Genomic DNA, 26,403 nt, shown 5'->3' on the forward strand with positions numbered 1-26,403 from the left:
ACCATGGCGTGCCAGAAGAATTAAAATTCATCTTTTTTTGCATCAGTAGTAGACAAAATATCCTATTTAGAATCATAAGAGCTCATATTTTAAATTACAGTTTTTTAGCCTAAATATGGCTAAAATAATTACTTGGTAACAAAATGTATTCACTTTCTATTGTATGTACATGTTGAAATTTGTAACTCAGTGCTAGTAAAAGACTTTTCTTTTGCAGAATATATAAATTCAGTAAACGTTAATCAGCATATATAGTCAGTATATTGAAATTGGCATACACATACAATGTGAGGAACTTTTGCCTTCATGTTCAGTAGCAGGAGCTATGTAATACTGAATTTAAAAAGTTAAAAATGCTGATTTTTTTAGTGGAGGATTTGTTGAGACTTTCCCAGATTTATTTAGTTCTGAATCAAAAACAGGCTTTTCAAGAAGTTGATCTCACTTGATTTTGTAAGACAAGTTTCTCAGAAAAAAAAAATCTTTTTATGACTGACTTACTTGTATGTGATTCCAGTGTAATTGCAGACCACACTTAACCTGAAAAAGCATTACTGATATCTGAACTTGCACTACTAGAGTATTTCTGCAAAAGTCACTGCTGGACTTAAAAAAAATATTCAGCATATTAAAGGGATAAACCTCAGCTGTTTCCCCAGGCCCCCTCTCTCTATGGACAATGGAGAGACTGAGGGAGGGAAGGTGGGGGGGGAGGGGGGAGACAGAGAAAAAAGAGAAAAGAGACTTCTCCATCAGGCAGTTCTGAGCAGAAATTTAATTAAGATGTGAATCACCCTTTGAAAGAGCCAACCTCCTTGCTTTTACTACAGAAGGAGACTGGTTGGCTAAGCTGGATGTCTAAAGTTGGAAGGATGCCCTCTTTGCTTTGCTTTTTCCTTTTCTTTTCTTACTGTGACTTCAAGTGCAGGTATTTTAATATTTTTTCATTTTCACCACTTTGATGTATGGAGTGTGTATGTGTTTTTAGTACATAGTAGGGTTCCTTTCCTGGTAAGAATGCTTTACAGACTGCATCATAATGCTTCAATGTGGCTGAAGCACAACTGAAATACATACACTATATAAAGTATTTATATATTGAATTAAAAAGGTATTGTCATTTTAATGGAAGATTAATGCTAAAAAAAACCCCAGAGAGATTAGGCATATAATCAGAGCCTATCTTTAAAAAAAAAAAAAAGAATCTGAAAAATAGTTTTCTCTATTTGCAGAAATAGTGATTAGTAGTAGTAGTACCAGATCTAAGTATTTATCTCAGTCAATACAAAGATATTAAAAGGCAGCCTAGTATAGCATGAAATTATAACAACAGTTTCTTTCTGTTTAAGTGTCATAGAGTCCACCAAAATTTTTAGACTGTAGCATTTCATAAGCTCTTAAAGGAAAAAGGAATACTTATTAATAAGAAATCAGACTAGTGATGGTGATCAACAAGAAATGACTTTGGGTACTTATATATACACACAGTATTTTAAAGAACTGTCTTTTTCTGCTTCATTGTGACTAAATATTCAACATTGTTCATTTGAGTTGAAAGTACCACAAACAGAGTTTTAAAAATAGTTATTCCAGAAACTACCAAATAATTTATGAGCAAATCCAGTTGTATGCTGCTAGGATTTGTTGTAGAGTAGATATACATGATAGATAAAAGTGGTAAGAGTAAAGTAAGAAAAAAGAACACAGATGAGTTAGAAGCAGCAGATTGATCTCTGTATCTGACGTAAAACTTTTTTTTTTTGACTGCGTAGGAACACATCTCTGGAGTGTTATGCTATAAAAAGAAACTGTCTATAAAACTACCGTAAGCTTATATGTAGCATAGTTTCTTATATAAAAATGGGGAAGTGAATTATAGACGAAATTGGAATTTGCTGAACAAGTCTGACTGAACATTTGACAGAAAATATTCCCAAGGCAAAAGCACCCACATTTTACAGATGATAAAACTAAAATTTTGGTGAAAGAGCTGTTAATAAAGTAATAAATAAATATGACAATATGTAAAACAAAAATGTCACTTTACAATCTGAAAAAGAATTTCCCCGCCCCTCCTGTAGACTATACTAATATTTTTGGCAATGTGCTTTATTTTCATGAAGGGAATGGAATTAAAATTGTAAAAAAAAAAAAAAAAAAACAAACAAACAAACAAAAAAAGAGAATTAGGAGATTGAGCATTTGGGAAATAACTTTCTGCCTATGTTAAAGGAATCAGAAGTCAAATGTAACCAGAAACCAAAATAAATCTTGAGGCCTTCCTAACTACCGCAGGAGGTGGCTTATGCTAATCTTTTTCCTTTGCACTGACACTGATTGAAAGCAATCAGACCACTCCTTGCATTCCAGCTAAGGGACTGATAGTGGGTAGGGACAACTATGGCTAGGACCATTTGGAAACCTCTGCCGCTGTCACAGAAATTGATTCTGACTTTACAAACCAATGGAGCTTGAAAATGGTAATTACTAGCAAAGTCATAAGACATAGTAAGTATAAAGGGGGCAGAGTACTAGAATTGGGCAGGAACTGCATGTATAGGATGCAAAGGGTCTGCTGGATGAGCAACAAGAGAGAAGGAGAAGGAAAATGAGCTCTGTACTTTGATTCAAGGTTTGACAAGTGGAGAAAACTTACTAATTGATTTCAAAGCAGTTCTTTTAGCTCTCAAGTCTTACTGATGCCAACTTTGTGCATAAACTTGTTTGTTTATTCTTCCATGCTACCCTGTTCCTTAACAGGTCTAGAGACTTACTCTCCCCTCCTTCCAAATCTTCCACCCTTCTTTCATGGTGTCTACGTAACACTAAACTGATACAGTAGGGCTGTTGAGCAGTACTGATGTGTATTCATTTGAAAAGACATACAAAACAAAGTTAATATATAACATACACATAAATGTTAAATTTTATCCTATTCCTTTCATATGCTGAAATCCTTAGGAAAAATACAGCGAGAGCTGGTAAGACCTATGTACCACTTAGCTGTTTTATCACCTTCCCTTCTTTCTCATTTATCCTTTTAGCTTATTTTAATAGAAATGTTACAGGTTGTATGTGTACCACACATACATAAGAGGACTCTGGAGCTAACTGGGACCTTTAGCATTTCTCAAATTCAAAGCTCTTGAAACCAGATATAGAAATATAAACCCACTGGTATCCTATGCAAACAATAATGTTAAAATTTCCATTGGCAAAACTTTGCACAGACATTTCATCACAATAACCTTTGATATGTCCTCCAGTTGGAGTATTTTTAAAGCTTCTTGTTGAAAACTGTTAAAGTGCTTTTCAAAGTAGTGCTCAGCAGGCAGGTGGTATTGTGCAAAGTGTGTAGTACAAGCTCACATTACAACTGATTTGTCACTCTTAAAACAGTAACTGAAGGAAAATATCTTAGCAAGGCTAATAAAAACCTACTGAGAGTGTCAGCATAAGAAATGTAAGTATTAGAATGTTGCCTATACATAGTTACTTTCACTATACAAAAAAAAATGATTCTCTTGGAGTTGCATGGGCATATGCCCTTGGTTTTGATAAGATATTTATAGTACATAAACCAATATATAGGTAATGCTTAAATATCAGGGCTTGGATTATGCTATTTTCTCACTTATTTGTCTCTGTATGGGTACTTACTCCATGGTTTTCACTCAGTGCTTTGAAACTCTGCAAACATTCCTTAATAAATACTTTAAGAAAGGTGGAAAATGCACATTTCTTGGAGCAAGAGTAAAAAACAAATAAAAAAATTTGGGGTACTGAAGTGGAATCCACAGATCACTTCTTGGGGGACACAGCCCTCCACTAACAGTTGAAGGGAGCAACAGAATTTACTGAAGCTGGTAAAATAGCTAAAGCCAGGCTATATATAACAAGACAATATAAATTCTCTTTGCATTTAAATTTGATCTGATATGATTCACACACCAAAAAAATCTTTCGATGTCATTTCCACTGATACACTGAAAATCTCCTTAGATCAAAAGCCACTGTTTATATAGTCACATATATCCATTTAATTATACAGCAGGTCTACTTACCTACGCTTCCTTCTCCTACAAAGTCATTCAGTGATGTTTAGAGAAATGCTGAGAATTTTATTTCTAGAAAAATACCCTTTTTCTCGTGTTCCCCAGAGTTCATGCTCTGAGTCAGAGTGCCCTTGAATTACCACAAGGGATAGCAGCACTGGGAGTCATGTCCAGATCTCTGACAGCAGAATTTTACCCTCTTGAGCTGTTGTAAAATTATGCATGTAAAACATCGGGGAGAGGGACATGGCAGACGAAGGATCTTAAAGGGAGTCAAACTGCGTTGCCTGGATGCTGGAATAGAAGACTGGAGAAAACAAGCACATCCTATATATCTTATCCATTTCACTAAAATGATATTCAAAAATCAGGCAATGCTGATATTCCCAGAATTAAAATAATAAATAATAAAAACTTCCAGCTAAATGAAGTATTATCCGACTACAATCTTTATATAATGTGCTATTTACAGTGAAATACAAAAAGTATTTCATTCATACAATTACTACAAAGATTATAAGTGATGCAGAACGGCCTTTACACTGGGCAAGGGTATGGAACCTGTAGCCAAAAATAATAATGAATTTTTCCCCACTTACCAGTGCAACAGGTGTTCAATGCAAAACAAACTGTTTTCACTCTGATTTAAATGCATTTTCTCTAGTAAGCTCGTAACAGACAGTATTCTGTCACAGTCATTTTTCTAAGCTCTTACTGGCAGCACAACAGTTTAGGTGAAGGAAAAGCAGTGAGCTGGCTGCAAAGTGGGAATGCAGAGGAATTGGCAAGTGTAGAAAAAAGTGGAGAAGCTACAAAAATTTATTTTCCAACAAAATAACTCTCCACAAGCTGTGTAAACTTTTCTTACTAAAACAGATACTCTAAAACACAAAGATTTTACATTTCCAGTGAAACACTCACAGTAACATTTGCCTGTGTTTTTACTCTCCCGGAGTCTCAACAAAGAGCCAGCAGATTTATGCTTTCTCAATTACCTGGATCAGTAAACTCCCCCATGTTCCCTGACTGCAATTTGGATTTTTAAATTAATAGACAGACTGAAGAAAGAGACTTCTTGGGCTTTTCAGTAACCTTTGTTTTCTTCAGTAGATTCTCACACTTTGCTGCCTGATGTGCACACGCACACCCATCCACCACCCGCCTGCTCACATACACACCTCTGTTGTGTGTGCTCTGTTATTCTGACAATAGAAGAAAAATTGTGTCCATTGCAATTGTGTGACCTGTACAGAGAAGAATAATTTATACTGGTTAGTTACCTTTATCATAAATTTAAAATGCAAAATTGGATTTGCAAGGACAGAATTAGGTATAAGAATTAGACCCTTTATCTCAAGCATTCATTCTTATTTACAGTAAGTATAAGCTTTCTGCTACAGAAGAAAAAGTATTTAGATTGAACACTGTTACAGATTCCCTAAATGAGGCTAGTTCCAGTTGCCAGTAATTCAAAAGCAAATCTGCTGACTTGGCATTAGGACTCTAAAACAGTGTGATCAAACTTATATAGTAAGAAGGTGTCTGCAGAAATAACATTTATAAACTGTATATACAGTACACAGTACCAGTACATAGAAAATAGATTCTGACTTTATGATCCCCTGTGTGTAAGGCAAGACTGATTTCTGTCCTCAAATGGAGTCCACCAGAGGTACAAGCAACAGATAGTGGCTCTTAAATCAATATGCAAATCAAGTGCATACAAATTAAAAATCAGAGCAGACCAAAGTTTCAGTTTTTTATGTGCTGATTCTGGCTTGCTGAATACACGGGAAGTTCTTAAACATCAAAGGTACCTTTTTTAAAAACACTAACAACACCTTGATGGCAATAGATATTGTTCAAGTGGCAGCTACCAAAAACAGCTTGAAAAAAGGCATAGTACAACATCAGGAACTGCAGTTGTACTATGCTAATTCATACAGCACTAACCAAAAAAATAAGTATATGAATATTCTATCTCATGCTATTGCTATGCAAGCAACAGCAATACAAATCAGCATACAGAAGGATACCATATGTTCTGCAATGAAAAACCCAAAGATATTTTCAAGGGGCATTGTTACAAGACTTCAAAGAAACACAAGACTGCCAGAGGCAAAAGTTACTGACGGATGTAAACATCCCTGTTCCATTCTCCGGTGTCGTTACGTTTTTTAGATATCACTTCCCCATCTTTGTCACAATATTGGTCCCTTGATTTATGACGACTACGTTGTTTGTTGCATTCATTGTGGTCCTGCTCGCGGTCCCTTTCCTTTGAGCGATGCCTCGATTCTCTATGTCTGTGATCACTGCTCCCATGGGACTCGTCTCTATGATTGTGATCCCTGTGAGAATCGTAGTGGTCACCACGCTCATGTGAGTAGTCCTCCTTTGGCTCTATGTAAGCTGAATCTCTGCTGTCTTGTGTTTCTGAGTCAAAAGTTTCTTGCCTAGAAAGGCCTCGGCTAACACCACTGCGATGGTTATGGTGTTGGGATGAGGAAGAGCGATGCTGGGATTTCTTGATGGGTTCAACCCGTGCTTCCTCTTCAATTTGTGAACTGCTGCGTTCAGGGACTGAATGGTCATTCCTCTGGTCGCCTTGAGATCCCTGGTATCACAACCAGCAGTAAGTTCACATACATGAACTGCATACTTAAAAACTTTCTCCAATATCAAATTAAACTAGAAAGCATCATGAAGCCAATGAAATTTAAGCACACAACAGTCCACTTGGAATCTAATCTAGAAAATATTAGAATTCAACTTTTACTATAAATTAAGTATTATGATAAAAACAAGCCCTTTCATTCTATTCACACACACACACACACACACACCCCAGTAGCACTCAGGTTATTCTGTGATGTTTTCTTAATGCCTGTGATGTTTCTGAACACTCCAATTAGCAATAATTACCTACCAAACTCCAGACAAAAAGAGAGCATGCAGAAGCAGAAGAATGAAAGAGGATACAGCATACCAGGAGAGGGCAGATAACAGCTCAGAGTTTCTAGAAACCTGTTTGAAAACAGGCACTATGGGAGAGTGATTTTAAAGGAGTGCACATGCGGGCCGAGAAGATGGATTTGGGCAGAGAACCCAAGGTACAAAACCTTGGCTTTTTTATAGTAGCTTTTTTTTTTAAAGAAATAAAATGCACTTGAGTCTGGTACTAAGAACATTTGTATTATGATACTAATAGTATCACTGCCCCTCTGTTTTTCCCAGTGATAATTCATTTTCCTCGTGGTAATGAAAAATTAAACCTCATAATTTAAACACTCAAGAAAACTGATCATTGCCAAGGAAGCAAAAGCAGAAGGAGAGTGATATTATCACCTGAAGAATTTCCTGTCAAACTGCTACTATTAAGACACTGAAATAAAAATTACCAGGTAATATCAAACCTACTCTTCATCAGCATAATACTTTGACATCACTGCAAAATGAACAAGTGGTTTTATTTTGTTCATTTTGGGGTTTGATTGTGTTAACCTGCCTTTCTCCCTAAACCACAGCCAAAGATTTTTCAGTCTTAATTTCAAAATTTTAGGAAATAGTTTATGGTCAATTTGAATTATCCTTCTCATATTAGGTTAAGAACTTCAACAAAAAATCATATCTACTGGCACAAAATTAAACAAAGTAGACTTTAACAGAGTTACACAAACATTTATCTGTGAGACTGCACTGAATTTACTGAAGTTAGACTAAAGTTTGCCCTCCTGTGTTCAGAGTTGTCTGAACCTGAGGCTTGCCTCCAGGGTAGCTCGTGGAGGTATTTCTTTGTATCTTTGTATGATGGAAATAAAACTGAGTTTCAGAGCTGAACGTCCTGGCCTTTGGGTTCATCCATAGCATGAAGGTGGACGGAGCAACTGGGAACTAAACAGATTTAGAACAGCAGAGCTACGAACCCCAGGTTTGTTTTAATTGAAAAAGAAATCCTACAGAAATCACTGAATCTTCAACTCTGAGGCAGGGTGTAGGGTGGACTCTGTCCTTCAGCCGCAAATCCTGGCAGTTGGGTTTCCTAGCAACCCATCAAGTAAGATGACAGGAAATTGTACAAGAACTGGACTGTATTTTATCAGAAATTTATCAAAGCCAACATATTTCAATAAAACAGTTCCATTTGACAAATCAGCATTTTCTAAGACAGTATTTTCCACTGTTAAATTTCCCAGCAAGTTGCTGGGTTGCTCCACGTGCTCCCAATTTGAAACAAATGGCATGTATGAGAACAAGGTATCAGAAATGGCAGAGTAGATTTTTTTTTTATTCCTGTTTTTATAATTATTGAGAGGATTTTGATTTTCTGGAAAAGGAATGTAGTAACTGTACACATGAATAGATGTGTTCAAAGTGAACAGAAATGACTCTGTGGAGGAGAATTATAAATGGGATCAAGTGAAAAGTAAGAGAGTCTAAAACAAGGCCTGCTTTGGATGTATAAACACATTTTTATTACTTTGTAACCATGACTGCTTTTAAAGCACATACACTGGACGCACTCATGAAATCCTTTAATTCTCGTATGATCAAAAGCCAAATATATACCTATATATAATCATGACTAATAAAATCTGTCACTGCTGTGGTTTGAGACAAATGCAGAATTTGTACCTGATTTGAACAGAATGTTATTTTACAAACTCAGATGCATTTTCTCCGCTGTGATGACTACGTGTGCAGGAGTTGGACACGACTGATTTAGAACCAATAACCTTATTACCCTGCAATATCAGAATAGTTTGAGGATTTATGGGCAAATTCACTGACAGTAAATTTCCCTAAATATTACAGGGACACTGAAAATGTAATGTTTGAATCTGGATTAAGACTTGGCTCATAATCAAATCTGGGCTCTGAACTGCATTAGCTGCGACAGTGCAGAAATTTTATGGCTCAGTCTCATCAGATCTAAAATGAAGGAAGTTTGAGATGAGCCCATTTAATTGTTCGGGTTGTAATTTCATAGAAGTAGCGGTTCTTGGGAAGAAGTTTAAACAGTGTTAAAGCAGAAGAGAGAAAAAGCTGTGTCCACACAGCCTATTAGGCTTGCTCCCCATTTCCCTCCAGTGGTCCCTAATCACCTACACCATATGTGTGTGAATTTGCTCCCAGTCTCATTTCTGGATTTAGCCAACAATTTCCCTACAAGAGGAAATCTGGGAGGAGCTGTCAGGACAGTTTGCTCCAAGCTCCCCATCAGACAGACAGGAGGGGTATGGGCTTCGCCACCTTTGGCTCAGACAATCCCAGGAGACCTTACACCTTCAAACACCTCGTGCCATGCAATGCACAGAGTCAGTGTCATGCTATAAACATACCACTCTGGCAAGCAGCAACACAAATCTCTCATTACCATGTATACTTTGGACTGGAAAAACACAAAACCAAATAACGTCCAAAGGCAAAGGGTGCCACACTGGACCCAGAGGAGAACAAGTCAAGTGCTTTGCAGTGTGGATGTGGCCAATCCAGACTGGAGGCAAGGATTTTCTCTCTAGGGCAGCCCACAAAGATGGCATAGATGTAAAGTTTAAACTCCTAGTAGAGGAATTCCTAGTAGAGGAATTCCTCCTAATAGAGGGTCTCACGTTATCAAGAGAATGGGCTCAGCTACTGTGATCAGAAAATAAGCCCACTCTATTCCAAGACCTTAACAGGCTGCAGATTTGAGAGACTGCTGAAAATGTATCATAGAAAAATGAAACAAAAGGAACACAGAAGTTCAGCATTTCATAAGGGACCACCAATGCTCTGCTCTTTTGAATTAACAGACCTACAAGCAAACCGTGAAAGTGCAAATACACTCTTATTTTTAGTCTTTAAATTAAAAACTTGTGAACTTGTAAGGAGATATCACAACATTCAGAAAGGTGTTATTAAAACTTTGTATGGTTCCTGCAGATGAGGTGGTTAATAATCAGTACGCATTAATATAAGTAAGTGAACTATAAATCCACACCCAAAAGTCATTAAAAAAAGATGAAAATAATAAACATCTACAAAGCAAAGAAAGTTTATCTAGCAAATCTGCACACAACAATACTGAATTTCATACTCAGAAATTCTTCCAGCTCACAATTTTTTCAGGGTGTTTCAGCTCTGGGGACAGAAAAAAGGCAGAAATGAGCTACAGTCTCTTTTCCTGCAACTGCTTTTGGAAGTGAGAGAAGGAGATACGCTGTAAGCTGGCTGAAGTGATTTTTCTTGTTAATGAAAGGACCTGTTGAGTTTGTGGTCTAGTGATGAGAAATAAACTGTTTGGCACAAAACGTTGTTTCGCAAAACGACACAAAACAAAAAGTAATTTTTCAACATTTAAATTCAGGTGCAGAGATATTTTTCTTTAGTTTTCTAAAAGTAGACATTTTTCTTAGCCAAAGTGATGTATTCTAACCGACATATATATGTAACTTAGGTAATATATGTAACTCAGGTGGAAATTCAGATGCAGTAAGCCATTACATAAGCTAGGACAGATGTATTAGCCCCACTGTAGTCTACTAGGTCTCAAGGTGTCACTATCTATCTATAATAAAGTAGCAACTTTAAAGTCTTCAGTTTATGCCATGCAATGCATATACAAAGGAGAGACTCTCCTTATGCTGAAAACCTTAATAAAATTGCACAAAGCAAAAGTTGAAAGAGAGAAAAGGGGACACAATATGCCCAAAGTCAACAGGCAGGTCTGTGCAGTTGGGAATGAAACCTGTTCTTCCCCGATCTCTAGGCAGTACCCGCACTATTTAGAACATACTGCTTCTCAAGGTCTTGCTGCGCAATATGCAGTGCGACTCCTGTTTGTAAGAGTTTAGCTTGAAGGAAGTATGTACTTTTCACAGCAATGGCCAATGAATAAAGGAAGAAAGAAAACACTGGAAGGGCCACTTTGACCTTGAGACATCAGTAACAGAGTCAGTCATGTGCAGACTCTCGAACTCTATAGCTTCAGGGAAACGTAAGAACAGATTCCCTCCAACCTTTGTGGATCTGCTCTGTACATAAGCCAATTTGTCATGCAGGGCCTCTGGGGCTGGGACTTGCCTGTTAGTGATAGTGTGCCTATCAGTCAGAAAGTTACTGGGGGCAGTAACGTGCATAGTATTAGCCCAGTTTTATTCCTCTGATTGGATTATGTATGTTGCGCTATAAAAATGCTTGTGGCAGGTACACATATTACTGGCACAGTGGTGTCCTGGGCACAATGAAATCTGTATTCCACTTCACATCACCGTATGTTTTCAGTCAAGCTTGCTTAGCTTTTGGGATCAAAACAGGCCCACTAGTCAATATGCAAACACATGCTACTGTGAATAATGCAATAATGTGCCCATCTTTGCAATTTTTACTAAAAATAGGCAAATGTCTATTGCAAAAGCTCTGCTCCTGCTCTAACAACAACAGTGAGACATACTGAGCATGTTCTAGTATCAGACTATCACTTTACTTTGGAAGGAGAAGTTGATAAAAGAAAAGAAGAGATGGCATAAAAACGGTACCTGTAAATTAATATTTGAACCTGGGCTAATAGGAAGAGTGGCTGTTGCAAGTGTGCGAGTGAGAAGCTGGTTAGGAGGATTGCTGCTAGGTGGATGTGTGGCCTTCCAGTAGGCTTCCAGATAGTCAGCAAGGTGCTCACAAGCATCTTCAAGCTGGTTCTCATCAAGAATTACATCGAACATTTCCTGATAAAGGAGAGGTTTTAGTGAGAATAACCACAGCTCAAGGGACATCAGCTACAGACATTGATGACCACACTTTCTATTCACCAAAGTGAACCACATTTATAATACTCGTGTTTAGACATTTTTACCTTTTCTTTTTGAATGCAAGCAACACAAAAGGCAGCAGTAATAACTAGTGCTAATGTTAAACTTGCCAAAGCAAGTCCTCCTGACTTCCACTTGATAACATATAAATAGACACTGAAGATAGGAAGGAGCAGTCTGAACAAATCTTAAAACTCAAATATTCAAAAAGAGCTTTTAATATTAAAGCTTTCTAGCTACTGGAACAAAATGGAACAAGAAAAGGGTCTGGATCCCCACACCTAGAATAAGTAATGCAAAACCAAGGCAAACTAAGATAACAACAATACTAGACTTGACCAATACAGAGCATCGAGTTTCCAAACTTTGTACAAATATTAGCTAAGAGATTAGTCACACCATCTAACTTTAGGCATCTAAAGTTAGTAGGACAGTTTACATTGTTCCCCAGCTGTTCAGAGGGGCAGAACTCCTGAAGGCAGTTTCGAGAACCTAAGCAGGTCTCTAGCATTCTTCACCAACTTCCTGGGGAGCTGAGGAGGCTAGTCTCTTAACTGAGATGCTTAAACTTAAGTGATGAAAATATCCCCCTCATTCAGCTTCCTAATCATGGCAAATTACCACTTCTGGAATTGAATTGAACCTTTATCTTCTGGGCTCTCACTTTACTCTTCACAGCTCGTTATGCAGGTAATGGATAATCCTTGCTGTGTTCTATATACAACTATGGTCTCATCAGCTCCACTTAATAGGGGGAAGTTGACAGAATCTGCCTAACTGCACATCAACAGAAGAACTACACTGCAGCTCAATTACACAGTATCCCACAGCTCTTTGCCAAAATTGTGACTGGAAGCGCCAAGAGTGGTCAGCTGCAATGACATATGCTCAAGAGGAACTACTAAACCCACCTGCCTTACCCTAGAGACTTCTAGAGATAGAGCACAGTCACTAAAATGGTTCATTTTTAGACCAATAACTTAGAAAGAATTATCACGTAAAACAAATCCTCAGTTTGTTCAAGCAATGTGTGTATTCAAATATACACAGTAATTATTGTATTTCTGAAAAGAAATGCTTTTTACCTAGACCCTTTGTTCACAACCCAGAGACCTCAGGAGGCGTTTTGCAAAAAAAAAAGCAATAGTGAAATATGGCCAGAAGGGGGCAAACATTCCTAAAAATTACATAATTAACCTCTTGAAAAGAAAGGAAGGATCAGCACCTTTAAACAGGAATCAGCAGTTTTCAACTGAACAAGACATAAATTAACAGTAACTCACTGGAGGACACTGTGCCAATTTATCAGCTGCCACCATCTGAACATTAAGGTGTTTGGCCTGAGATTTCCCTCGAGATTTTATTAACCTTTGTAAAACCTGTGGAAAATAAGACATTAATAAAAGTGAAAAAAGAAGGCAGACAGAAAGAAATGAAGTAACAGGTTTGACCATTCTCCCAGTCAGTTCAACAAGATCTCAGAGTCGGTGGATTGTAAGCTGGATCGGTCTCAATGTACCTCTGTAACCACTTAAAATTGTTTTTTAGTTACTGGACAAAACAACAGTTTTTTGGATGTTTAGCATCCAAATTACAAAACTAACCACTAAAAGTTAAAATTTACTGGTTATTTTGATATTCATTATGTGAATGCCCTTCTTTCATTTTTATATTGTTTGCTTGGATGGTAAAACCTGAAAGAGTCTTCTACAGAACATTTAACAAACTGTTTGTATTATTTACATGATTAATGCTACAGAGCAGGAGAACGCGCAGTGCAATCCCAATTAAAACAACCATTTGAGCTACACCTATTACACAATGGGTTTTGGTAATCCCACAGCTGTTATTTTTTGAATAATAGTAATATTTCACCATTCAAAAGGAAGTAAGAATAAAATATAACTCTGAGATTTCATTTTACCTAATGAGAACACATGATCACCTGTATTTAAGATCCAGATTGGGGGGGGGGGGGGAGGGGGGAGAAAGAGTCGACTGAAACAGTACAAATATGAGTAAAATATTTACCTTAGGAGAAGAAATCTTTACGTATACTATAATGGGAGCCAAAGAGGTTTTGCTTAGTTGAGCTGGGTGATTAATGGTATCAGCATCAAGTACTACCAACTGCAGTGTCCTTGCTAGTTCAAAAATCCGCTCAATTTCACTTTGAACTTCAGCTGTAGATTAAGTAGAAAATTAAAGTTATAAAAATATTAAAAAGCCATTCATGTTAACAAATGTAGAAACTGTGGTAAATTGGTGTGTCACTCCGCAGACAGTAAAGGAGATTGGCCGTGGCGTTAAGCGTTCCCATCCCTGGCCCCTAGCGAAGCAACACCTCGTCAGCAGGAACGCTGTGCCTACGCCGTGTTTTCTCCGACGGTGGTACCCCCTACCTCTCTCACCTCCACATCTTCGCGTAATTCCAGCACATAGAAACATTGTTAAGACCTTCTTTTACGACCCAGCCAGTCCAAAGCAAACATTAGATGGAAAGATATTCACAGATATCTAAACGCCCACAGGATGTACCAAAGACTTCATTATTAGGGATTTGCTTGGAATTATGCAATCAGTTTTTTGTTTCATCTCTTGCATTCGCACAAGCATTACGTTTGCTGGAAAACACAGCCTACCCGATCTGGCTAGACAGACAGAGTTTTCTACAGTGTATGGCTCCTCAAAGATGGGTGTCCCTTTCAAGAGGTGTTAAGAGATTGATCTATGTTATCTTGGAACAAGAACGGAATAAACTAGGACATATGATAAGGCTGCAAAATATCCAAGAGAGAAGCTAAGCACAGCACTCCAGCTGGTCTCCTCTTAGCTTAAAGCCTTCTGGGCCAAGTCAATAGGTGATTACTCAGATCATGCTATAAATGAAATAATATCTTTAAGTGACCATCAGAAAAATCTCTCTATGATGTTCTCTACTGAAGGAGGTTAACACCATTTAGGATCTATTAGAGAACAGCTCAGTCCATTTGTAGTTATCTCCAATTTTAGCTGACTACACAGCAATCAGTCTCTGACAGCAGAAAACAAGTTGAGATTTGCACAGCTTTCTGGTATGGAAAAGCATCATTACCCGCTTTTCTGCTTGTTGAGAAAAGAACTGTGGCCCAGCTGCTGTCTGAATTAGGACCACATTTTTGAAGACAGGGCTTCTGATGGTTCTTGGCACATTCAAAATTATATTTTCTGCACCTTCTCTGCATACAGATACTGATTGGAATTATTGAATACTATGGTCTCAGTGATTTAGCTAGGAGATATTCTATAGTCTATCCCTAATTTAATCCCAAACGGACACTAGAATAAACAGATCAGAGACAATTTGTCATTACGTTGTGATGATGAGTTTGCAGACTCAACCCTTCAGTCAATATAACAATATCAACTAAAGTATAATTTTAAGACCATTCCAGATTGCAAAAAAAACTTGTTCAAGCTGAATTTCACCATTCTTTTGACAAAACCATTGTTTTGACAGTGTATAAGCTTGCCTGTGGAAGCAGTATCTCCTATACTGTTAGAAGCACTTTTCTACCAGTACAGGATACATCTATGTGAAGCAGATTTCCTGCTATACTTTTTGAAACAAATCTTTTCTAGGGCAGAGTAGACCTCAATACCTTCTGTTGTGAAATGTATCTGGGACAATAATCAGAGCTAACTATGGTCTTGTGAGCCTTTCTACCTGAGTCCAAAGACGGATATAGAGGATATCTTTTCCATCTTATTAAAGAGCATTTCATTTATTTTTCTCAACAAGTCTGGTATCCAAAAACATGACAAAAGACAGGAGAAATGTTCAAAGATCAACACTGCCCAGTTGATGAACAAGTATGTTATGCCTCTACCCCTCAAATCAAGGATGGTGGAAAAGAATGCTATAGAGACTGTCACAGAGGTCTCAATCTCCCATCCCTTAGAATACTTCTTCAGCTTCTGGAAAAGCCTGCATTTTCCTTGAAATCTTCCTTGTATTCTAACTTTCACTACACAGAAGACTGTTACAATTAAATAATAGTATCATCTCTTTTTAGACGGCAAAGGCTTTATGTTATCTCCTGCTACAGCTTTACTCTTGCATCTCTGGATATCTCTCAAAAAGCAAATTCTGTATCTGTAAAGATTTCTTCCCAACTAGATACTCAACACAGCTCTAAGAAAAGAGAAGCACAGATCTCCCAGCCAACTTTAACCACTGCACATTAACACTTACTCCTATCTGTTAATTCCAAGTAACTCTACTGTACCCCGAAATGAACAGAAATGCAATGACATCAGCGCATACCAGATGGCTTGTTCCACTACGGGGGCAGACAACTTTTTTTAAAAGCAGTTGGACCTTCCAAGTAAATTTCAAGCAAAAATCTTTAACAGTTCATTATAATAGTAAAGCAAAGACAGAGCAATACCACATTGAATCTATTTCTATTCACTAATAATTCTACAAAATGAATTACGGTAAAGTTTGGGGGTCCCTTCTACAATGTCATGGTAAAACAACGTTCTGTTACGGGGGTGGAGAAACACAACTCTCCTTCAAACATGGGCAGAAATCACATACAGCAACCAGGAGTCAATGGGACACCCAACCTTACAGAGAAGTGGCTGCATTAGCACTACGCTTTAGGAAGACCCTGATGAGATAGCAGTTTTGTGATGGAGATGTGATGCAAAATGACGATGCTACTGCTCAGATTCTGGGCTGCAAAGGCCAAATAAGAAACCACAAAATGTTGCTTATACACAGCAAAAAGGATGTGATTTTCGGCAGGGACACTTAAGAAGTTCACATCAACCGAGAGTATAGTAACAGTATGACTCTGACATGCCATTTTATGTGATCTCTTCTACTTGTCTTTGGTATCAGTGGCACTCTTTGCTAATCAAAGTTGATTTTTAAGTTATGACTTGAATTACAACAGCCATAGGGAGAAAGCATTCTGTTTTTTTAAACAGAGCTCCTGATGTCAAAGATGGGTAGTATTAACAGAACATACCTGTATCAGTATGTTTTTCTTACTAAAACGATCGGCAACATCTTGCACAAATGACTTTCAAACAAATAATTTTGCAAATTAAGGAGGAGAAGAGACATCAGTAGCCCTACATTTTTCTTATGCTAGTTCTTTTATGTAAGTATACTGACTTCAAAATAGTTAATCTTTAAATTCCATCAACATAATTAAAGGAAAAAAATAGAAATTTAAGGCAGCATCCAGAAATAGATACATAAAGAAACAAAAATGCTGCATCTCTCCGGTGCCTTAAAAGTGCATAGACAGTATTGCACCAAAAAGACAGCATTTACTGCAAAACCATAAAGGTCGTATTAGAGAACTAACTCAACAAAAAAGAAAAGAAAAAAAGAGAAGAAAAGGATGACTACTGAGTTGTGCCCAAAACATCTCCTGATTAAGCAGCAAGTCATGAGCTGGTGTGAGAGGAATCAGTTTCTCAGAGCAGAGGCAGGTGGCCTCTGCACTCCCCTTCACACCACCCAGCTAAGAGAACCAAAGTCCAGGAGGGGGGTGTGAGCAAGGAGGGGGGAATAAACTCTCTAGCTTAGTACTCAGGCAATCAGCCACAAAGTACCTGGATTATATACTTTTTTTTTTTTAATTAAATCAAATGACTAACATAAATGTAGTTTTGTGAATACAGCTGAATTTCCCTAGTCTCAACCAAATCCCTTAACCAACTCGCCTGTTACATAAAAAGGGGGTGTGGGTGTGGGAGGATGATAATATTTTTCAGTGAAAGTGGCTGCATGTGTTACTCATGCCTAACAGATGGGGCTTCTGTGAGGTTTAAGGCAGAGTTTAGTCACCTGTCAGAAAGGAAAGGAGCTGCAGCAAGGCTGAATGTCTGGCTGCGCAAGGCTGATGCTCTTTGGCATGCTGCAGGGTGAGATGCTGCAGCAATACTAGGTTTCTCTCTGTCTGCCCAAGGCTCACCTTGGATATAATTCAGATGGCCTTGAATGCACACACATCCAAGTAATATTTAAAGATACAGTTTGAGGTTTGGAAACCTCAACATAACCAAGATATATTTATAATGGACTAACATATTCTTGTGAAATGCAATACTGTAATTATGTGAACATATAAAACAGACAGTGTAAAAATATCAGCAACTGGACAATGGTCATTTAGAAAAATTGAACAGTGCATGAAAATATTTACTTCCTCCCTTATTTTTCTGGACTACCAAAATGGTAGCACTATTGGAATGATAATTCTTATGCCAAGTTTAAACTGGAAGTAAATTTTAATGGCCTACGAGCAGAGGAGCTTGGAATCAGTGGACTGCAGTGGAGACATGAGCACAGTAGGGAGCCACACGGAGATGACTGAGCGAGGTAGAGCCATGGCTGCTCCAGACCAGGAGGCAGTGGAGCAGTGCAGTGCTGCACCCATTCCTTAAGCTCCACTACACTCTGTTAGCAGTTGAGATAGTAAGGTTGGGCAAAGAACCAGGCTAACATCCATACTGCTCAGAGCACCAAGCTATTATCTCTGCATAGTTCATAACGGACATCGTCACCTCAGGCTGGCACTAATCTGGATATTTCTGCATCACATCTCATTACTCGGTGCAAATGGGCTATATGCTCTTACAACTAGATTCCATACACTGACACTAAATAAGTGTCCCCTAGGTATGTTGTTTTATTCAGAACATAAATAAAAACGTTCAGTCTTTCTCAAAAACAGGATCTGGAACCATTACATTACTGGTTATTCAATCCCCCCTGTTGAGAGCGTGCCATTCAAAACATTTACATATTAACTGAGTGCGAGAGACACTGACTCTGTAGCCTGATGCTCTGACTGGGATATAAAACATGTGGATTTCAGTCCCTTCTCCAGGGAATGTTTAATTTTTATGCAAAGTGCGTAAGACTCAGCAGGAGTGACTGACAACCCTCATGAAGGTGATCATGGCTCTGTCATAGGGATGGAAATTATGAGTTCATATGTCTGTTAGCAGAGAACAGAAATGAACCCAGATTTCTTTGCATTCTGGTTGAACAGCCTAAGTCCTCAGTCCTGGACAAAATGAGGAAACAGACACCAACTTGCCCCCCCCCCCCCCCCCAATCAGTTCCGCTATCCTAGCAGAAAGAAAAATTACTGAATCAATTCAACCTGCAGGTGTAAATATTTTTTAAGGGAAACAAACTCTGGTCTTGAGCAAACAGTTAACTTGCTAAAAATATTTAATATAACTTCCTAGGTACATTGGTTAAGATGTATGTATCTGTGACCTTAAAAATCATTTTAACACATTACTATGTTGCTTCGTCTCTAAAACACATTTTGTTTCAATGTAGTTATCAATCATATGTCTTTCAGTGCAGTACTATGAGAAAGTACAGCGAAATGTTCCTGAGAACTACGCCTAATTTAAAGAAATTAAGAGTTTGGTTTTTTCCTTATGTCCTTTTGAAAGACTCAGGAAATTTTATTAAAATACTTTGTCAATGCTGTATCAAAAAAGCACATGCAAGTTAGAATACTGGAATGGTAGTTCAGAACTAAAGCAGAACTACCTGGAGAGCTCATTATTATAGAGACACTGATCTTAGCTGTTAACAAAATCAGGGCTGGTACAGAAGAATAAAAGAGCATTTTGAGATAGGTGAGGCTGATAACTCGTAACAGCTTCAGGATATTCATGCCGCCTGTGTCTAAGAAGCAGCATGGCCATATCCTCACGGTAACTCAAAAGCTCTTGGCTGCTATGTTAGAGCATTCTCCTGCTTCAAAGGAGCTTGAGGTTTAGCAGATTACTTTACCAAATCTGAGGATTTAATTCCTACAAGAGACAGTTCTGGACTTTCATCCCAGCTATCTTGAAGATGCATTATAAAGAGACAGTCATGAATTTTCTTGACAAATTGAGCATCTTTCTTCTTCTCACTGAACTATATTAAATCCTTGAGACTTTGGAATGGAAGCACACTCTTAGTCTACCCCCAATTTCCTACAGAGGCTATGGAATAGGAATAGGTAGGGAAGGATTCTTAGGAGGTTTAGCTACCACTCTTTTAAGCTTATTTTTATTTTATGAACAGGGAAGCATTTAGTTGAAACATATCATATACAACAACTGTAATTAAATTACCAAATGTGGAGAACACATAATGACATTATCTTCTTCAGCAGAAGACTTATATGTATATACACCTACATGCACATATGTATATTACATATACACACACACACACACACACAACATATATATATATATGATTGTTTCCATAGTTTCAAGCATTCTACTCGCTTTTCACCCACATATCAAGAAAACAAAAATACAAGGCTGAAATTTGCACTGACAATCCATTACCATTTTCTCAAGCATTTATTCAAACATTTTCTAGGGGCAAATTTCCAAAGGTAGGCACTTGATTGCACATGCAAATTGGGTGCATGTAATGCTTGACAGGCTACTGCATATGCACATACAGTTAAGTACACAAAGCAGATAAACAGATTCACAGACATTTGACTGCAATCAATTTACTAAACACACAATGACATATTTTATATCAGCATTCACATGTTTGTGTTAAATATGCAGATTAGATGCACACACTTCAGAACTCTATGGTTGAAAATCTAGTCTTTAGTATTTACTTGTCAATCTCAACCTTATTTTTAGAATTACTTAGAAATAAATATGGAAAAATGCAAGATTTTTCTAAAAAAAACTTAGCAACACAGTATAGCATTGGCTTCTATCAATCAGTCAGTTACTAGAAATGCACAGTGATTTTGTGAAGTGTAATAAAGCACTGAACACAAAACAGCAGCAGGAAAAGTAATTTGCAAGCGCGTATACATACCTAAGACATCTGGAAAAGGAGAGCATTAATGAAGCAAAGAATGGAAAAAGCCAAGACAATCAGTTTCCTGTGCATGCAGCATGACCTAAGGTTTTAGCAAGTGTAACATACACAGAAACAACAAGAAAAAGCTTTGAGTCCTTGATATTGACAAAGAAACACAGCAAAAACACAAAGCTGGTTCAGCAGTTTCTGCGAATGGCATGTGTGCATACAGAAACCTAACTAGGCCAACTGTACCTTCTTGGAGAAAGGAGCCTTTTCTCAAAATTACAGATTTGTTTCCGACTTTTAAAAGAAACTATGAAGTCAATTGCCCTTTCCTTCAGTTTCGTTCTAGCATCTCATATATTAAACATATAACTGCATTGAGAAGCAAACATTTCCCTTTAATATACAGAATTAGCTTTCACATCAATGAGGAATAAAACTGCATTGTTCTAGTAAGTCTTCTTGAGCCAGGCACTATTTTTATAAAATTCTTGGACGCATTAATTTGACACTAGAATACTTAGAGAATCATGAATATTCAGCTGTAGCCCTGGTTTCCAGTGAGTCAGATCCCCAAGTCTATTTTACCTGATTCCTTTATAGAAGCAAACTTTCAGTCCACAGACATGTGTAGCATGAAGCCTATTAAGACTACCGTATAATCCCATAAAGCCAGTTCCTTACCCTAATTCCTGCTCCTGATTGTCACATTAATTTGTTTGTGTATGCTCCTTGAAATTAATTCTATTTTATTTATTAAATCAGTTCCCAATAATGACAACTCACTCAACTGTTTATTGTGCTATGCATGATTATGAACAATATGCACAATACTGCAAACCTATATTGGGTGATAAGGAACAAGTTGCTCTCAAATAAAGGTTAATTCCTTCCAAGAGAAAACTCTTCGGTATAAATATATCAAGCACATTAGCTTTGTACCATAATAACTCACTGATATATCAAGGGCCACTTATTAAAATAATACTTAGGCAAAAAACAAGGATATATTTTCAAAGGTCTAAGAAATAGCCTTCCCTGCTGCAGGCACAACTGCTGCTTACAAAAGTGAGCATAATTTAGACATAAATCAGTCACTTGACTGTCTAGCTGTATGATGTACTACAAAAATATCATACACAAAGGTGGAAGGATAAACAAATTACTTGTCATTGAACTTGGAAAGGTAGAGTGATTTGCATTAGCATAAAGCCATTCTGGGGAGCTGTATTTACTAAAATAAATTTGTAAGTTTGTAGCAAACTGTTAAAAAACAACAGCAAACAGAATGCAGTGAAGGCAATTTTATCATTTCAAGAGAAAAAAGGTGATTCTCTTTTTTATTAAAAATCTTTTTTTTGTGATAAATACTATTTCTAAACATCTGGACCAGAACTAAATCATTGTAGATATACTGGACAAAAAAAAGCAATAGATTCAGTGTCTGCTGAAATTCTGGCTCTTCTCTGGAGTAATTTGGAGAAAAGGCCCCATTGATCTTATTTTATAAATGAGAAAACTTCAGCAGAGAAATAACTCATTTCCCAGGACCACCTGCAGCAGGTACTAGAAAAGGACCAAGGTAGCCTCAGTCCCTACTCAATAATTTATCTATGATTAAAACTTATATTAAAAGAAAGTATTATTCTGTTGCAAAGTTAATACTTAGACATTAGGAAATGCCAAGGTAGAATGACAGTCACTGTAAATCAAATCTGTTGGGGTCTGTATTCTGAGACACTATTCCCAGGAACACATAATACTATTTCTGCAGGCCTGCTGCCTCAATCAGTGCATAACTCCATGCGCTGTCAACTGATAAGCAGCTACTGAATCATTTACTTTCTTTTCATTGTCAAATATAAGTCTCATGGCTCATTTGCAGCACATTGTTCCAAACCCTCTCTGAAAACAGAATGAATAAGTTCTTTGTGAATTTTTTTTTTTTTTTTTTTAAATGGGACTCACTGTAATGGTATTACAGTGCTCCAATCAGATAATGTTTCACTTTGAAGCAACCCGGCTAGGTGAGAATCTGAAATTATTTTTACTTTCCGGATAGAAAATTGAATCGCAAAGACAGTAATCACTAATTTGGAGTGTTAATTTTCAGAAATGTAGTGCCTGATTTTTCAGAGCAATTGCCATAATAAAAATGAATTTCAGACTAGAAAAATGGCAGCCATCCTACAGGAAAGGTAGTTCTGGGAATTCTGTTTCTCCCAAAAGGGAATGTGACCTTGAAGCATGTTTTAAAAGCTAGCGTCATGATGCAGGACATTCCTGATACTCCCATGTACTATCAGCACGTGGTGTCAGTACTGTCCTGAGAGAAGAGAAAAATTCTTTGAGCTAGTTTGGGAAGGAAAAGAAAACCTCCTCAGTTAAATGACTGGAAGAGGAGAGCCTAAAATGAGGGGAATTCTGGGGAATGAAAGCCCCTAAGCCTGAAATTTGGCAAGGTACCCAACATTAGCTCCAATAGCCCATAAAGAACTGCCTGGTTCCATCTGCACTTTCGAAATCAGAGCCTTACATGCAACATGCTGACTTTGATGAACCATTATTTTTTGACAGGAAAATATGTAGTCAGAACATTTATGTTCAGCATTTAATAGGTTCAAAGCCCAAAATCTCAGTTGCAGCCACAATACTTAGTACGTCTACAAATCACGTGTGTGGCATACAGAAAATTCCAAAAAAATAATTACCTTTGTAAAAAACCTGCTGTAAATAACCAGCACAGACAGCACCGAACCAAACCCCAACCACAGGCGGCAAAACGCTGGGGGCACTGCCTGCTCTGCCCTCCCGGGAGGCACTCTGCGGAGCACGGGTCACCCCAGGCACGGAGCTGCTGGTGGTGGCAGGGAGCTACCTACCGCCCCACGATGTGGTCCATAGGATACCTCTTTGTACAGAGAATCAACATTTGCTCAACCAAGAGACAGACCAGTGTTTAGTATGTTTAAGACTGAAATTCAGTTCCAAATCTGGCAAAGCAGAAACTTGATTATGGGTGTCCTACATCCCAAAGGTGTTCTTTAATTGCTGGGGCAGGAGCTCATTTGAGGGTAGAAGCTGGGTGAGGAGCAAGTTTTCGGTCTTGGATCCCAGAAATCTTCCCAGTTAAAACTGATAAATTTACTGCCACAAAAAGTTTTCATCAAATCAATTTTTCTGCCCAAAAAAAAGTTAAATGGAAAATCCTATATTGTACTTTTTAAAAAGGAAATTGCCTTTATTCTGTTATTTCCTAACATTTATATCACACAACTTCAGTTTGTAATCCTAACAATATTCTTTTAGTGGCACCTTTGTTGACTTATAAATATAGCAAATTGCTCACCCAACCTGAAAATAAAAAATTCACTATGTGGTGTGCTATTGCCTCTTACCTCTGTTATGTAAGCCAACTAAGAACTCACAGCAGCAGTACTGTGCTGATATTTCTTTGCAAAAACAGTGCTAGGAGATGACACCTAACGGCAGAGTACAAAGGTATTTTCTGATTCTGACTCTATTGTTACCTTGAAATGCACCCCTGGCTCTGCAAGGGAACAGGCTGTAATGTTCCTTGTATTTTCTTGCTTTCACCCTTGCACAGGGTTTTCCAGACTCCTGACCCAATCGAGTTCCCTTTTCTACCTCTCAGATCCTTTATTCTATCTCAGTTTTACTCCCAGCCCCCTGCTACCACATCATTTCCCTTCCTGGCTTCCTTCCTCCATAGTTTTTGTTCTGCCATGGTCCCACCCTCAGTCTGGACCCCGGAGCCTCAAGGTGCTCCTCCACCTGGTCCGGCTTTCCCAGCTCCTCCTCCGTAACCACCTCCTCCTTCATAATGTGTTTTTACCTCCTACCCCTTCTTCCTTAGCCCCTCCATCGACTTCTCCAGCTAAGCATCTTTAAATAAAGCATCTTCTTACTCCACACTGCACAAGGAAGCATGGATTGAAAGCTGAAAGACTAGCACTTTCCACCTTTTACTTCTGTTCTGTTGCTCTGGTCCAATCTGCTGCAAGCAGGTTCTGCTCAGCACCACTACTGGACCTTGCCCAGTGATAGCAGAATTTTTAAGGAATTCAGATGTAAAGCTCAGCATGTTAACTGCAACTTATAATAAGGCTTATAATAATTTGCTCAAGTTTTCTCACTTTTTCATAATAACTCCAAAAAGTATATAATTCAAATATAATTCAGTTCACTACCAAATTTCAAAACCCTGCTAGAGTATTAGGACCATGGGAGTATTAGAGGTTTGAAAAAAAAGGTTTTGAGAATATTCTAACATGGGTAAAATTAATTCTTGTCCTAACTTTTTTGTTAAAAATGACCTAGTTGCTCTAACTAGTGTTTCCCAAAATAATTCAAAATAATGTTACAAACCAATTAAATTTTAGAAGAATTATAAGCAACTGAAAACCAGATCTATAACAAGAAATCTCAGGTAATATTAATAATAGCCCTCAGTTATAACAAATATATAGTCATATTTATCTACCCACATACATACACAAACACTATCTTTTTTGGATGTCTCCAGTTGTGGTTCTGTTGGCATGCTCATTTTAAATAGTTTCATGAAAAAAATCCTTGACCAAAGAAAAGGCATTGCTGTGTGAAAGGCCAAAGCTTTCCATGAGATGCAAGCAAACAATTCATAGTGAAAAACTGATGACTTGTTTCTATAAACGATTGGGCTGAATTTATTTATTTTATAGATTTTTTTCCCTCTATATATTTTTGTGACAGTTGTTTTGCATGTATGAAAATATTTCAGCACAGGGAACAGACGATATACTTTTTTCTGCTGCCTATATTTGCACAGTACCGTAACCTCTTGCTTTGATGTTCTGGCTAGGAAATTAATCACCATGATGCTGTTTATGTTCCATGACTTGATGACCCCCATCTTTATTATGAATTTTCAGTTCTAGTCAAAATAAATAACACTTCATTTTTTCTCTAGATTATTAAACTGACTTTGGCCACAGGACTGAAATTCACATAGAAGAATACTCTTTTGTATAAAAATATACATTACTTTTTTACAGTACATTACATTCTAACATATGAAAAAGTTCAAACCAAGACCCATCTGGAAGTCATCAGATTGCTTTTAAGTAAAGATTCACATTCCACACATAGCTGAAAACAAGGGTTTTCAGAAGCAAGTGTTCAAGAAATGGAAGTCAAACTTTTTAAGACAGAGTAGAACACTTTAAGGCAGACAACTATGTTAGGCAAACGTTTAATATTCAGTAAAAGTACAGTTGTATTCGCAAACATTTTTATAAACAAAAACTATATAAATAAGCACCCTTTCGCTAGGGTGAATGAGGCTGTTTGCCTGTTCCACAAGTTTACAAGATTCAAAATGTGCTCCTGAGTCAAGATGAAATCGAGCTCTCGCAAAGGCTTCTCAGAGAAATAAACCTTCTTGTAATAGCATTCGCCTATGATTTAGGATGTTCGGGTTCAAGTTCCTCTTTTTTCGTATTTGAGCAGGGACTTGAACTTGGCTGTCCTGTGTCTCAGCTGAGTGCTCTAACACAAGCCTGCAAAGACGACTGGTAGGATGCCTCCCGGCTAACTTCAGATGTCTGCACTGTGAAAGCGCATGCTGTACGGAGCCCGCGGGGTCTCGGATAAAATTCGCCTTGTGCTACAGAAAATGCTGAATTCAGTCACC

General features: G+C 37.7%; 1 protein-coding gene across 5 annotated transcripts in view; it reads right to left on the reverse strand.

Annotated features, from left to right (window-relative positions):
• Positions 1–4,481: 4,481 nt before the first annotated feature.
• Positions 4,482–26,403, reverse strand: part of CACNB2 (calcium voltage-gated channel auxiliary subunit beta 2) — a 256,512-nt gene continuing 234,590 nt past the window's right edge. For all 5 annotated transcript variants that reach the window (XM_064505961.1, XM_064505960.1, XM_064505963.1 and 2 more), the window contains 4 exons: positions 13,877–14,028; positions 13,129–13,224; positions 11,576–11,761; positions 4,482–6,672 (listed from right to left, as the gene is read on the reverse strand). In XM_064505961.1, coding sequence (XP_064362031.1) covers positions 6,181–6,672; positions 11,576–11,761; positions 13,129–13,224; positions 13,877–14,028 — 926 coding nt within the window. In that variant the 3' untranslated portion in view covers positions 4,482–6,180. The remainder of the gene's footprint in view (positions 6,673–11,575; positions 11,762–13,128; positions 13,225–13,876; positions 14,029–26,403) is intronic.

The sequence above is a fragment of the Dromaius novaehollandiae genome, chromosome 2, assembly GCF_036370855.1.
Source record: "Dromaius novaehollandiae isolate bDroNov1 chromosome 2, bDroNov1.hap1, whole genome shotgun sequence".
Classification (NCBI taxonomy): Eukaryota; Metazoa; Chordata; class Aves; order Casuariiformes; family Dromaiidae; genus Dromaius; species Dromaius novaehollandiae.